Source organism: Arvicola amphibius, chromosome 3, assembly GCF_903992535.2.
Source record: "Arvicola amphibius chromosome 3, mArvAmp1.2, whole genome shotgun sequence".
Taxonomy (NCBI): Eukaryota; Metazoa; Chordata; class Mammalia; order Rodentia; family Cricetidae; genus Arvicola; species Arvicola amphibius.
This window is the reverse complement of record NC_052049.1, coordinates 108,812,269-108,827,840: the sequence shown is the minus strand read 5'-3', so window position 1 is coordinate 108,827,840 and position 15,572 is coordinate 108,812,269. Positions and strand designations below refer to the sequence as shown.

Below are 15,572 nucleotides of genomic sequence, written 5' to 3'. Positions count from 1 at the left end.
AAAATCAGGTCTATGTGTCTTTCTACAATATAACACATGTAGTTTTGCAGGATCTTTACTAACAAGAGGAACTGAGTTGAGACAAAAGCCCGGACCATTCAGACAAAATACTTTTCCAGCTTATTGAGGCTTTGATCAGTTTTGAAGGTCAAAAGCAAAAATTGCTGCCATGTTACATTCAATTGAGACTAAATTGTGCCTGTCTTTTAATATCACTGATCTGGAAGAAAGGAAGGACTGGGGGAAAGACAGGAGGGAGAGGAAGGAAGGGGAGAGGGAGAGGGAGAAGGGAGAGGGAGAGAAAGGAGTGAGAGGCAGGGCAGTAGAGTGAGAGGAGAGACGAGGAGAGTGAGGAGGAGAGCATAGTATCGTAGTATATTCGATGCTCAGATGCGACAAGCATTTTGTCATCACTTTGTTTACCTACAATTCCAGGACTGGGGTGGGGTTGGTGAGAAAACTGCCTTGCTCCTATGTCTGGTTGCATTCAGAGCTCTTCCCCTCCCAGCCATTCCAGGTCAGGATAGCTGGAAGTGACATCTTCCTAAGCAGATGATGCTCCTGAATCAGACCCCAGTTCCTGGGACTCCAGACTGTGGCCCAATCAGGAAGAGCTATTCTTAAACTGGAAGCTTCCCTGTTTACCCGCTTCCTCAAGACAAAAGCTCATGAAATGCTCTCACTCTGATCCCCAAGGATTTTCTGAAGCCAGAAAAGACAAATGCCCAATGCTTTTGAGTTTGTGTTCACCGACTAATTTAAACTTTCCCTCTAGCTAGCTAGCTAGCTAGCTCCACATGGTATTTTTTTTACCATTACTTTTTAAGATTCTTAGCAGTTGTTGTGCTCAGGACTAGAACAATTTGAGTTTTTCCCCCCTAGGCTTTTGGCTCCATGTTATTGTGTGAGCTATCTTTCTCTTATTATCAAATCACATTCCTCTAACCCAAGAATTTGTTGGTTTGGTTGGTTGGTTGGTTTTTGTTTGGGGTGTGTGTGTGTGTGTGTGTGTGTGTGTTTATGTGTGTGTTTGCAAGTGTGCGTGCGTGTGTGTTACTGTAACATATTTTCTGTAAACTACTTCCTTTAAATGGTTCTGTAAGGTTGTAAATGCCGTTTGGAAATAGGGGTCTTGCCTGAAGAGTCTCTGCGTTTGAAAAAAATATGGTCATTATCTGAACAGAAGTGGAGAACTCTGAGCCTGGATTTGCATCATCATCAGCCACAACTTCACAGACTAAAGAAATGAGGATGATGTTCTTATAAAGCTACAGGGAAAACTGTAAGACAGGCATTGTTACCAGAAAGTAGCAAAAGGGAAGAGCATAGGAAAAGAAGGAAACAGAGTCGAACAGAGTCAAAGATCTGCATCCACATTCAGCTGTTAGCTAGCCCAAATTTCATGGATACATTCTTAATTTTGTCAAGCCTCCGTTTCCTGACCTGTGCTTCACAGTTCCTTTGACTAGCAGGCACTCCCGAAAGTCCAAAGGCTGAGATCTAAGTGGTAGCTTTGCCTCCTAAACGATGCAGACTGGGTAAAGCTCTTTCGTTCACTTGGTTTTGTTTTGTTTTTGTTTTTAAAGTGTCTCTCCATTTGTTACATTCGTAGACTCAACTTTCACCTAGAGGAATTTGGAAATGCATCCCCTCCTTGGGGGAAAAAAGATTAACTGTAACACAAACTTAAACCACTGCAATCTTGGTCATTGTTTATCTCTGCGCCTGAGGGTGGGGAAGGCACCTGCTAAATTCCTGCCTTCCAGTCTTCCCGAACTCACTAAATCTAAAAATCACCAGAAGCCAAGGCAGACCCGAAACCGAAGTCCTCCTCCCTGCCCGGCTGCTAGTCGGGGAAGGGTCTTCACATACTTCATTAGCATAGTTTCACATTACAAAATACCCAAAGGCGGTGATCCCGTCCGCGGTTCGCAGAGACAAGATACCGTTTGAGGTGACCCTTTTCACCTGGATGAGATTCATTAATCTTCATTAGTCAAATGATTGAAAACAGGAAAGTCGGGGTCGGGGAGACGGAATCTGCTAAGTTAAGGTCATTGCTACCGGGGGATTATAAGAAACTGTCTGAGACAAGGGAGGTGACGTGCTAGTTGAGCCGGACAACGAACAATTCCAGAAACCCATGCTCTTTCCCATTTTTGCCCCGCAAGTCCTTTGCTATCTAAAGAGACTGCAGATCTAGTAAGAGAATAGAAGACTTTGCTGGGGCAAAGAAGAGGAGTGGAGGGGCAAGCGACAGCTTCAATGCTCCCCCCACCCACACACACACACACAGGTGCGCGCCCACAACCCCTTTTGCCTTAATTCGGAAAGCTGTAGAGTGTGCTCCTTGCCAGGCTACGCCTTGCTAAAATACTGCACGAAGTGAGCGCGTCCATGAACAACCCGAAGACAACACGTTTAAAATCTCAGTAACCTTTGGGACATGGAAGGGTTGCGGGACAAGTGCAACAAGTTCAGGAAGCAGAAATTGAGCTGTGGATTTTCTCTGTCCACGATTCTGTGAGGGAGGGAAAATGTGGGGTCCACCAGCGCCGCAAGCGCCCGGGACACCGAGCGCACCGATGACCACCGGGAAGGAAAAGGATGGGAGCGCAATCCGTAGAAGGGGATCGCCTAAGGATTTGAGTTAGAGATGTGGGGTCCGGGTAGGAGTGTGAGCAGAAATAGTGAAAAGTCTCCGACAACACTGTCGGGACACTGAAGGTTTAAAGGATCCAGCGTGGCTCTGCCTAGATCCCCGCATGACCGCAGCCACCTGGTCCCTTCATCTGCAGTCAACGGTACTGCTTAAGGGAGAGCTACTGTACGCGCGCGGGTGCAGGGTGACAGAACTAGGGGACAACTGGCTGAGAAATGAGAATGGAGAGGTTCTGTATTGGCAGCTGGAGGAAAGCTCTGTCGAATTGTTGAACCGCGAGCCCGGGTGCCAGTTTGGGCTACGACACCGGGCTCTGAAGACGCCAGGCGCTGAAGACGCCAGGCGCGCGAACCAGCGATCACACTGGTGATTCCCTGCGGGGACAGGATGGGGTTCGGGAGGAAGCTTGGGGATGGGTCGCGAGCGGCTGTAAGTTGATGAATGGGCTGCGTCTGTCCTTCTTCCAGCCCGGTCCGCTGGAATAGAGTCTAGAGTCTCGGCGAGTCTTTCCGCCCCTCAAGGACCTCCTCTGGCCCTGCGACCTTCACTCCCGGGTATCCTCAGCGCGGCCATTCAGAGGACCTGCGGCCCTGAGCTGATCTCGCCTTCGTCCCCAATGTCCACCTCGTCCTCCGGCTCAGTAAGCACGAAGGCGCCGGCGGGCAGACTCAGCCGAGCGTCGGCGACCGCGGCCTCTGGGGCATGGGGGCTGCCCTCGGGGCTCTCAGGCCCGTCTGCGGCTTTGGGTTCGTCTTGAGTCTTCCTCAACTGCTTTTTATGCTTCATCCGCCGGTTCTGGAACCACGTTTTCACCTAGTGTAGGGGATACAAACAAAATCATATCATTCCTCAGACAAATGGTGACAGAGCTAAGACCTGGGCGAATGGTAGCGTTTAGGTGAAAAGGCCCTCTGTCTACTGAATTTAATTCTGTCCTAACGCTATGGTCCCCCTGCGCTTTGGGGAAAGTCACACATTAATCGTTTTAGACTGAATGAGAACCTAAGGCTTCCAAGAGAGATTGCCCCAGAATAGTGATGAGGGTCAGCGATGTGAATAGTAATTAATAAGGGTAAGTGCTGCGTGAATAGGGTTGTCTCCTGTGATGGAGACAACCGAATCCTGGGCCCAACAGACCCTGTGGACTAGAAGACAAGAATGGAGTGAAGTGAGTGGTTTTCCTTGGAGAGAGTATTAGTCTCCGCTCTGAATGACTAATGATTTCGCAGCAAGATCATGAGAAGGAATAAAGGAAGGGGCTGGGGGAGATGGATGAACAGGACAAAAGAGAAAAGCTAAAGCGGACGCTTTAACTGCGGTGTGCTCAAGCCCTGGGGTACCTCGGGAGACTTGCAGCTGCGAATGCCACGGGCTGAAATAAGTACATAGGGGGGGGGCAGTGAAGAGGGGTAAAGGAGCATAGAGTGGTAGTCTAAGCTGGTAATCCACACACGGAGGTTGAGGCAGAAAGACGGGGCTTTGCGCCATCCTGGGCTACACGAGGAAACCCTTTCCAAAACAAAACAAAGCAAAAAAAAAAAAAAAAAAACTGTTTAAGCTTCTCCAGAAACAAGAACCCTCTATCTCAGCTTGTCACCCGCTTAGTTGGAAGAGAAATAGAAATAACCATTAACTTGGAGGTAACAGCCGAATCACTCGAAGTGATTTTTCCTCCCAATAGAACCGGGTAGATAAATCTAATGTGAAAATTGGGTAAAGATTCTGTCGGGTCTCGGGGATAACCTGCAAGGAGAGGGAGAGGAACATTTTTATTCCATGGTTCTGGAACTGCTCGGAGCTGAGGGGAGAAGAGCAGGACGCAGAATACGGGGCTTCCTCCCCTCTCCTGCCCACCTGAGTCTCGGAGAGGCTGAGGGCTGTGGCCAGCTCCACACGCTCAGGTGTCGACAGGTAGCGCTGGATTTCAAACCTTTTCTCCAGGCCGGAGAGCTGCGAGTCGGAAAACACGGTGCGAGCTTTGCGGCGGCGGCAGTGCTTCCCCGGCAGCTCCGCATGCTGCGGGTGCGGGAACAGAGCCGGGACCGGCACCCCTAACAGAGACAAGAGCAGTTTGTTGGACAGAACCGGCATCCCCAGGAAGTAACTTCAGCCTCCCAGTTCCACTCCACTCCAGCATTCCCGAACACCTATCTCCTACTTGCCTCAAAGCTCCTGGAGCCAATCTCTCTATAACTCTAGGACAGTGGGGAGGAGAATCGTAAAATAGCTCTTGAAGATCTTCCTAGAAGACCATCCCAAAACACAAACAATAAAAAAGTAAAACAGAAAAGAAAAAATAGAGCAAAGATCCAGAGAGCTTTTTTAAAAAAATCTTCCTGGGGAGACTTCCTCACAGCGCGCATCCAGTTATCTGTTAGGCCTTGCAAAGTTTTCTTGCGGAAGTCCGATGGTACCGGAGCTGTCCACTCGCTTCTAGCCAGACTTCTACAACACTAGTCGGGTGCAGTAGGCTAGAAAGGACTTGGCCTTCTCAGCTCTGAAAAGCACATTTCCCGGGTCGCCCTTACCTTTCCATCAACCAAACAAAACAGCGCAAAAAAAAAAAAAAAAAAAAAAAAAAAAAAAAAAAAAAAAAAAAAAAAAAAAAAAAAAAAAAAAACAAAAAAACGCTTATCCAGAGAAACTGTGACGCTCGCCCTCGACATTTCCTTGTCAGCGGCAGGGTCGCCCTGGAGACCCTGTGTAGTCTGACCCTAAGCTTTTCCCTCCGACTTCAAGCTCCGCGAATCAGGAGACCTGAAGAGCTTTTTTCTGGTAATCAGAAGAGGATGCTTCCATTTCGCGACCCTCTCAGCTTTACTCAATGTTTTAGATGCTCCAAGAATACAGTCCTCAGACACCAGTATCTACCAAGCTGTTTTAGCACCACGGATTTTGGACAATACCAGCCCTGAGAGAAGAGTTCATGTGGCAAAGCCAGGGAGCAATGCAGACCTCGATGGGAACCTCAAAATCTTCCTAAGCTTGCGCTTGAGAGTGGGTTTTTACAATCAAACATTTTTCATCTTTTTTCCTGAATCCCAGCTCCCATATTTCACACATTGCCTGCCCCCTTCCCTCAGCTCCCACTGGAGCGAATTTACTATTGTGTTCAGCATCAGGAGTAGAATTTTTTTCTAGTCTAGCTGGAACGAAAATGTTAGGGAAGAAAGTGTGCATGTAGCCTAAGAGGAACGGTCGAATGAACCTGCATGTTCCCCAGCATCGCCAGGCCCACTCTTACTTTCCCAGTCCCCACTCCTTGCCAAACACTAAACCCGAAATACTTTAACAACGGATTCCAGCTACTCTAGAAACTGGGCCAGAAGAAGGAAAGCCAAGCAGACTGGCCATGAATTAAATGTTGAACCTTAGAAGCGAAGATGGTTCAAGAGCTGCAACTCTCTTCTGATGTGAACCTTTCCTGCCAGTCTGAATCTTCTTTCCTCAGACTACCCCCCAAGCCCTCCCTCACTTCCATGTCCTCTGCAGAACCGGCCAACGTTCCTGACCCAACCTAGCCAAAGAGAATTGGCCAAGTGAAGCCTTTTCCGTCTCTGCACAGCAAAGTTCAGGGGGATTCCCTGGGACAAGATGATGGAGGACCTCCTTCTGAGATGGAAGAAGTTGGGGAGGGGGCTGAGAAATGAACAAGTTCGCCTGGAAGAGTGGAGTAAGACTGAGCACTCCCCACCAGGAATATGACGGCATCCATCCACTCCAGCTGCCTCTAGCCAGACACAATCCCTGTCCCGTTATAAAAACTGCGAAGTAACCACGAATCATTCCCCTCAGTTGGTATGCCTCAGGGGAGTTCTCCTTCTCTCAGACAGGCCCCCAACCTTCTACTCTTGCAGAATGAGGGAGGCCACCCCACCAGATCTGGTCCCCCGGGGGCTGTGCTAAAACAAAACAAAATAAACAAACAAAACCCAGCTCCCCCTGTCTCTCCCCACTCCTGGGGGCTTCTGATACTTACCCGAGGTGGTCAGGAAATAAGGATGATGGTGGTCCCCCTTATGCAGAGGGTGATGGGCATGAGGGGTGAGGAGGGTGGGTGTGGGCATAAGGGGGTAGCCATAGTCTAGCAAAGGCACCCTAGATGCCAGAGAGCTCGCAAAGTGGTCAGGGGCCACCTCTCTCAGCGGCTTGGGCTTGTGTAGGAGAATGTCCTCTATGAAAAACGACGTGGGCCTCTGAGAAGATGCTGGATGGAGAGGGGAGGTGAAGTTGAGATTCATCTTGCCAAGCGCCTTGTCACAGGGTGAGGGCCAGGACAAAGTGTAGAAGGCAGACTGCTTCGCAGCTGGCCTAGTCGAAAGCCCGCACCTGCTCCTGACCGCCTAGGCTCAGATCTCGGCTGCTCTACCGACCTGGGCTATCCCCGGTGCTTGTCTTCTTGCCTCTCCAGCGCCTGGGTAGGTTGGTTCTGTGTGTTGGAGAATTGGCAGCTTGGAGAGGGGAGCCGAAAGAACCAATAGCGAGGCTGCGGAGGCAGAGGGGAGGGTGGGGTGGGCTCGGGGCGGGGCGGGGATCTGTCCGCGGTGCTGAATGAGCCTGGCCAAGCAGGGAGCGCTGAGCTCAATGGGTTCGGTTCCTAGCAGGATTCTCGACCCCAATTCCTGCCCCTCCCCTGCAAGAACTGTTGTAGTTCGTCTTTTAAAAAGACTGAAAGTGAAATTTTTTCGCCGTTGTTTAACAAACAAGAATACCCAAAGAGTCCCAATAGCGTAGGAATAAAGCACTTACTCAAGCATTTGGGCCTGTTTGGTTTTTAAAGAGTTTCAGAAATGGGTAACAAAGGAGGAGAAAAGTGGAGAAACAACGATCCGGACTGTCTGCTGCCACGCGGAGCTGCTAGAGTTGGGTTACATTGACAGGAGGGATGACTGGATTGTTTAGGGGAATAAAGATGCCGATGAAAGATTCTTAACCTGGAATTTAGGGAAATTGATGGATGGGGGTAGAGGTGGGGGTGTTCTACATCTATCACCCAAATGACTCGGTCGTTTAAAATCTGCCCACAGTCACCTTTGCTGTCACCTCCCATGCTGCTCTTCACTTCAATCAAATGTTGGTTGGTTTTTTTGTTTTTGTTTTTGTTTTGCTGTTTCTGCTACACCGCCCATTCCAGCCACATTCTCTTTTAGATTTTATCCCCTGTCTCTCTCCCCTGCCTCTTTCCTTACTCTTCTTTCCAATCCTTTCCCCCCTGTTTGTCTTTTTCTAATCTGTCACATTTATTTCCCTGGAGTCAATTTGCTAAAATTAAGGTGATCATCTACAGCACAGCAGGAGTCATTTGGGCTCGCATCTCTGAAAATTGCTCTAATTATTGATGTTAAACTCGGGGAAATTAAAAGAAGCCACTTCTCTTCCATCTCCCAATTTTTAAGCTCTAATTTGTTGATATCTAGTCGTCATCACAATTCCAATCACTACTGCTAATAGCAAAAGTGTCTTAACAGAGACTGAGTCCTCACAACCCATGCTATTAGATAATTAGAGGAGGTGCTGCGAAGTCAAGTGTTAATCCTCCGGCGCTGCAGTAGGATTTCCATCTGATCTAGCAGGTAGAACAAATTAATTACCAGAATCAATTAGGCCCCAAACTTCAGGGCTCCAGGAAGTGGAAGTGTCCTATTCCACCCGGACACAATGGTAACCAGATAGGAGAGGAAGCCAAAGAAAGCGTGGCAGGGAGACAGTGAGATAAGATATTGGTAAGCAGGCATGTAAATGAAGTCGGAACTGTCTCTTTGTCTGAGAGGCGACTTCTGTTTTAAAGTTTGTAATAGTAGGAAGAGAAGGCGGAAGAGGAAATGACCACCGAAAGGGAGACAGTAGAGTTGACAGAAGTTCCCTGACCATTCGTCCTGGCCGAGTCATCATTTATGGTACTGAGGGAGAGGCAGAAAAATCTTGTTAGGGCGCTGAGGTGACGGTCCACACAATGGAAGTCCATCGATCTCTACTCTCGGGTGAATGTATCAAATGGATATCTGTCATCCACATGTAGTAAATGAATCTCAGTCTGTTCTGTCTCCAAATACAAGGCTGGCAGGCTATTATGGGATGGGAGCTATACAATCAGACTTTAGTGGGTGTCAGTTTCAATCCTTGACCTGGGTTTCCAGCCACTGTACAGATCCTAGCCCGGCCTCCGGGGGGCGGGCTTTCAGCTTCCTTGGGTCAGAGACTAACTTGTACCTTGCACACTGAATGTCACTTGGGGGATAGGATTATAGAAGCGTCCTTGAGTACCAGTCTTTGAGCGGTTACACAGAGAACTCTCCCTTACACAGCTCTCCGAGTGCTCGAGGAATCGCAGGAGAAAAGAAGAGTGGTAGACTGCCTTCTTGGTCTTTTGGTCCTTTGGTGTCAGACTACCTTTATGGCCTGACATAGACTCCGCTCAGGCTAAGGCTCTCCCTGGGACAAAAGCTGCGATAGGGAAAAGGGTGGCGGCTTCGGCGGAGGCTCACGCCCAGGCTAACCGAGAGCAGAGCTGCCCATGGAGAGAGACTGAAAGACGCTTTCCTCGGAAATCCGGCTGTACGGGCTCTGCCTCTTTAGGTCGCGATAGGAACCTAAGAAGTTAGAGCCCAGAGCGGAAACCCGGTCGCCGGGAATGGTCTAACACCTGGGGCGCTGGCGTCTTTCCCTACCCGTTTAGCATACCGGATTAGCGCCGCTAGCGAACAAGGCTAGGTGGCTGGATGAGTACCGCCCTAGACGCCAGGACCGAAAGAGACCCTGAGGACTCTAGGCATCCTCGGTGCCGCCACCACCCTTATCCGTGACAGAGATCCTTTCTCCTCCGGTTCCAGACACATTGCAGCCAGGGACCCTGTGGGGCCTCAGCCCAGTGCGCCAAAGGAAGAGAAGCGCGGATGCGGACTGCGTGAGGATGGTTGGTCCTCATAGGTTTCTGATCCCGTCCTGGCCTCAGGTTCTAGGCCGAGCTATGTCCCAAGTCCTAGAGGAAATCCTGAGGCAAGGAATGCCTTAAAGTTTCTCCCATTGGCCGGATTCCTTGAGCAGAACCCCGCGAAAACGCTAGAATGACCCAAACCAGCTCTGGTCCAGTCCTACAAGGGCTCTGGGGTGAATGCAGGGCACAGGGTATCCAATCCTTCCAGGTCTCAGTCCCGGCTGTTCTAAGGTAAGGGAGTGCATATTGCAGTTGGCAGCTCAATTACACGCGCATCGTTCCCTACCTTCCAACTCCACCCCTCTCGGGCCCAGGACAGCCTGGGTAACTAAGTCAGCGTTAGATTTTAGATAGGGGGTAAGGATTACAAGCCGCAGGGAAACAATATCTCTTTAAAACAACAGCAACAACCCCTCCCCCCCAAAAAACAACAGATGTGTCATGGTCTAGTCTAACCCCGAAACCTAGAACAGTGCTCGTCAGTAATAGAGTGTGACCCACACAGACCATTTAAAATTCTACTCGTAAAATTTTAAAACCAGGCCTGGTGGTACCCCGCCTTTAAGACCTTAATCCGAGTACCAGGGAAACAAAGGCAGGCAGTTCAGGGCTTTTGAGACTAACCTGGTCTGCACAGCGGGTTCCAGGACAACCAGAGATATACAGAGAAATCCCAATTTAAAAAAAAAATTAAAACAGGGAGATATTTGTGTACTGTATTTAGTCCCAAGATACCCCAAATATTAATATTCAATGCATGATCAATATAAATACTATTTGCATACTTTATCATACTAAAGTTTTGTTTGTTCTTTAGGCAGGGTCTCGTGTAGTAGTCTAGATTGGTTTTGAATTCAATACGCAGCCAAGAATGACCTTGAACTCTTGATCCTCACTAGTTCCGGGATTACAGGCACCGTGCCAGGCTTCCCACTAAACCGAGTGTGTAGTTGGCATTTCCTGCACATCTCAGCTCACACTAGCTCTTTCAAGGGCTCGGTAGCCACGCTGGGTTTGAGGCTCCTGTATTGCGCAGCACCCCTATAGTTCACCACCACCCCCTCTTTTACTTCTTCCAAATGTAGACTGACACGTGGGAAAAATAAAAAGCAGTTGCTGCAACCAGCCCAACACACGCTCAAGGTTTTCCCTTCTCCGTTCACCGCTATGTTTAATTTCTGCTGTCAAAGGCTCCTTTCTCCAAGCCTTGGGAAGTTTCATAAATGCATCTGTATTTCATTTCATTTTATTTTATTCTCACTCACTTGGCCAAAAAAAAATCTGTCACTCAGGACAAGAAAGCTGCAGCCCTAAGGCTGACACAAATCCAGATCCTATGTGCTGCCCAGAATAAAAGAATACAGCAACAGCAGTAAATACTACAGATCAAATGATCGTCTCTCCCCCATCTAGGAGTCAATGACATTCTTGCTTGGGTTTTAGCTGGAGAATCGTTAATTTAAAGAGAGAAAAGACATGCTTTTCAGGGACTAGATAATTAGCCAGGCCCTCTCTTTTATGTCAGCCTCATCTAAAACTGCCAGCTGAGGTGGGACTTAGTTTCCCCAAAAGATGGCCCCTATTGATGATCAAAGGAAGGACTGGTTCCATTAGCCAAGTTGTCTTCAAAATAAAGGGGACATGTATTTGAGCAGGATCTGAGTAACACACTTTACTCGTAACAGTTTGTATTGTATTGCTTGTTGTCTGTTTCAGACTACTTTCTGTCTGGGTACTTTATTTTAAGCACTACCAAAGTGGATGACACTTCTACAAAAAAGAACAGGAGTCGCTGGCTGCTTCTAGCAAATGCATCTTCAAAACAAATGCTTTTCTACAGGAAATTAGGATGTGTACCCTCATGAGACACACATTCAAAGATGTGATATTGAGAACCCGGCATTTCTAATGTGGCAAGGACTAAATCCACCCTGGTTGATCATTCGGAGGTGGGGTGATCTGCAAGGCTAAGAGCTTCCGTTTCTCTCCTGAAGTTCTCAATGCTGTCTTTGGCTATCTCAAATTAAAACACACTTCATGATCTATTAAAAAGGGGAACTTGGAAGAGAGAATTCAGTTTCAAATGTGAGAAAGCGGATGTCATTTCTTAACTCTCTGAAAGATACACAACGGAACGAGAATGGCCTTTAACGTATCTCTTACTAACTCTACATTTCTCCATCAGACTGAAAAGAATACCCAAATATATTACTATGTGGGTGGTTGGGGTGATAAGTTTAAAAAAGTCAGGCAGTGGTGGCACCCGCTTTTATTCCCAGCACTCGGGATGCAGAGGCAGGCAGATCTCTGTGAGTTTGAGGTTAGCCTGGTCTACAGAGCAAGTTCCAGGACAGCCAGGACTACACAGAGAAACCCTGTCTTAAAAAACAAACCAAACAAACAAACTAAAAACCTTTTATATATTTATATACCCTATTATGCTAGGCGTGATGGTGCAGGCTTATAATTCAGCATTTAGGAGGTGGTGACTGAAGGGCTGGGAACTTTAAGGCCAGCCTCAGATAGTTAGGGAGCTTGAGACCAGCCTGGGTTTAATGAGGCGCTGTCTCAAAAATACAGCTGAGTTATGTAAACAGCTTTCACAAGACAAACTGCTAACCATATTACTAAGTTATATAGGTCTTGTTTTTAAAAAGAGTTAACTATTTTTAATTATGCATGTGCCAGTGTATGGGTACTGACTAAGAGAACCCATGGCTGGCAGAGGTATCAGATCCTTTGGCCTAGTTACAGGCAGTTGTGAACCATGCTATGTGGGTGCTGGGAACAAAACTAGCTCTGTGCAAGAACAGTTTGTGCTCTGAACGCTGAGCCATCTCTCTAGCCCAAAGACGTTTCTCACTTATTTGGGTTTGTATGCTATATGGTCATTTGTGTGTAGTGATATTTCATTTGTATTTTAATGAATAAAGCTTGCCTGAAGATCAGAGAGTAAAATAGCTCCACTGGTCAGCCTTACAGACCAGGCAGTCTTCAATCCCAGTAGCCACACTAGTTTGCCATAGAAACAGGGTGGTGCATGCCTTAAATTCCAGCCCTTCAGAGGAATATAAGACAGGGGGAGACAGTTCACAGACACAGTCTCATTCAGAGATTCCTGGAGGCAGGATCACTATTTCAGACTGAGGTAGAGCCTGGTTGTTTTGTTTTTCTGACCCTCAGGTTAGCTTTATTTATTAAAATACAAATGGAATATCACTACATATGTGTGCTTATTTTCATAGTTAGTAAGTCTCTGGTATATAAGACCCTTTCAAATTCTTTAATTAGGAAGGGAGATGAACTTGTGAATATTTCCCAAAAGAGATTCATGCCTAGAGGAAGATATTTGGTACATTTTTTATTAAAATTGCTTAGTTATTTGTAAGTTGATGATTAAGAAATGACATCACTGTTTGTTAAACCAAGTTCATTTTTATTCCTTTAACTCTTGTTGATACTAGGTAAAGAAAGGAAATACAGATCTCGTCACTCTAAGGGGATAATATTGAATTTGTTTTCCAATGACCACAAAGATATATAATCCTAAAATAGGAAACAGAAGAGAAAATACTGAAGAAACAATGTTCAATAAAATTAAAACAAACCAGGAGTGGTGGCTTTAATCCCAGGACTCCAGAGGTAGAAACATACATGTCTTTAATCTCAGGACTTCAGAGGGAGAAACAAGTAGATCTCTATGAGTCTGAGGGCCAGCCTGGTCTACATAGTGAATTCCAAGACAGCCAGGGCTACTTAGAGAGATGCTGGCTTAAAGTCAATCAATCAGTAGATAATTAATACAACTAAAACAAGGCAAGACATTGTGTGTGTGACATAAAAATTTAGAGGCCATTAAAAAGCCAGTAAGACAAGCTGTGATGGTTTTCTACATAGCAAAAACCTTAAGCAGCATTAAAAACGTAAACCACAAACAGGAAAAAAGTACTTGTGATTCATCAGAAGGCTTTCCTCTGTGTAAATTCCTGAGTCATTAGGAAGATACAGATGTGTGTGTGTGTGTGTGTGTGTTGTTGTTGTTGTTGTTGCTGTTGTTGTTGTTGTTGTTGCTTTGGAAACAGGGGTGCCTCTGTGTATGCCAGGCTGGCTTTGAACTTATTCTGAGGCCAGGATTGGCCTCAAACTCTCAGTCCCCGTGCTGAGATTACTAGCATGTGCCACCACACCTGGCTCAAGGGTATATTTTTTTATTTTTAATTATGTATATATGTATATACATGTACATGTGAGTAAAGACATTTAAAAGACTGGAATATGGCATCAGATTCTCAGGAGTTATGGTGACTGTGAACCTCCAGACACGGGAACTGAACTCAGGTCCTCTAAAAGATCTGTATGTACTCTTAACCTCTGAGCTATCTCTGCAGTCAAAGAGTAGAATTTTAAAATGGAAAAGGGATAAAAAGCACGCACACACATACACAAACACGCATATATGCAATACACACACTCCAAACATTTGAAAAGATGCAAACAAAAATAATATTAGCCAGTCATGCCAACACACTCTTGAAAGCCCAACGTTCAAGAGGCTGAAACAGGGAGATTATGAATTTGAGGCTAACCTGAGCTGCTTAGTAAGACTCTACCTCAAAAAAGAAAGAAAAAAATTTTAAAGTGAAATTAAAAACATTAAGAAAAATCTTCTACCTACTTTTTTTTAAAAGCATACTTTTCTTTTGTGGGGAGGAGGCAAGCGACAGGGCTCTCTTGGAGCAGTAAATGGCATCTTTCAAGGGCCTGTTTTCTCCTTTTGCCATATGGATTCCGGGAACAGAACTCTGATAGTCAGGTGTGAAAGCATGTGCCTTAAAGCACTGAGCTGCCATGCTGGTCCCCACCTAACAAATGTTCAAAATCAAAAACCAACTCAAGAATTCTGTTGATGAATCTGTGGGAAGTGCTTACTCTCTTGCATTCATGCAAGAATTTCAAACTCTTTAATGAAGAACAACTTGATAATATCAAAATTATCAGTCCCCACAGATATTTATCCCCCTCCACGCACACTGTGGGCTGCAAACTATGGCTAAATTAAAGGAACTTGAATGAAAGGAGCATAAAGATACATAGATAAGTGAAAAAGTCAAGTAACAACTATCAGCTTCGGTTTTCAAAGAGGGGAGGAAGAGAAAACAAACGTGATTACCTCTGCTCATATCACTCACATGAGTGGCCGCTAGGGACCAGCCTAGGTGCTGGGAACTCAGTGAGCATTAAGTGTTTCCCATCTTCACCTTTTGGACCTTTCAAGAATAAAGCATAGCCGGGCGGTGGCGCACGCCTTTAATCCCAGCACTCGGGAGGCAGAGGCAGGTGGATCTCTGTGAGTTCGAGGCCAGCCTGATCTACAAGAGCTAGTTCCAGGACAGGCTCCAAAGCCACAGAGAAACCCTTTCTCGAAAAATCAAAAAAAAAAAAGAATAAAGCATAAAAACCATTAAATTTGCAAAAAGTAAAAAAAAAAACACAGAAAAAGGATGATTTTACTTTAATGCAAAGACTCAAATCAAAATGGACTACATTTTATATTATGATTTTCACGTCATCTATGTAAATTGTCGATCCCAAGTTAGGACATAATTACATTTAACTAAACGTACTAGTCAGTGAAGACCATGGAACTCTTGTTTTTGTATGCATCATCTGTGATTTCACAGAGCAAACACCGTCCTGCCCCCAGACACATATAAATACAGATAGTACCACCTAATGGAGTCTGTAACAAAACTTTTACAGTAGGCGTCGTGGTAAAGTCCCAGCCCTTGAGAGGTAGAAGAGGAGCAGAAGTCCAAAGCCATCTTCAGCTGCATGGTGAGTTCCAGGCCAGCCTGGATTACATGAAACACTGTCTCAAAAAAAAAAAAAGCAAAACAAAACAAAAAATTTACTATCCCAGTAATAGCTCTTTGGGTAATAGGCTGAGTTTCTTGCATTTATATTCTACAAACATAT

At 46.2% G+C, this 15,572-nt stretch overlaps 1 protein-coding gene across 1 annotated transcript; it reads right to left on the bottom strand.

Moving 5' to 3' along the window:
- Window positions 1-3,235: 3,235 nt before the first annotated feature.
- On the bottom strand, window positions 3,236-6,903 carry Bsx (brain specific homeobox). Its single transcript, XM_038321173.1, has 3 exons — window positions 6,642-6,903; window positions 4,517-4,713; window positions 3,236-3,475 (listed from the first exon to the last, which is right to left on the bottom strand). The coding sequence occupies exons 1-3, from the start codon at window positions 6,901-6,903 to the stop codon at window positions 3,236-3,238; spliced, it is 699 nt and encodes a 232-aa protein (XP_038177101.1).
- Window positions 6,904-15,572: the final 8,669 nt, after the last annotated feature.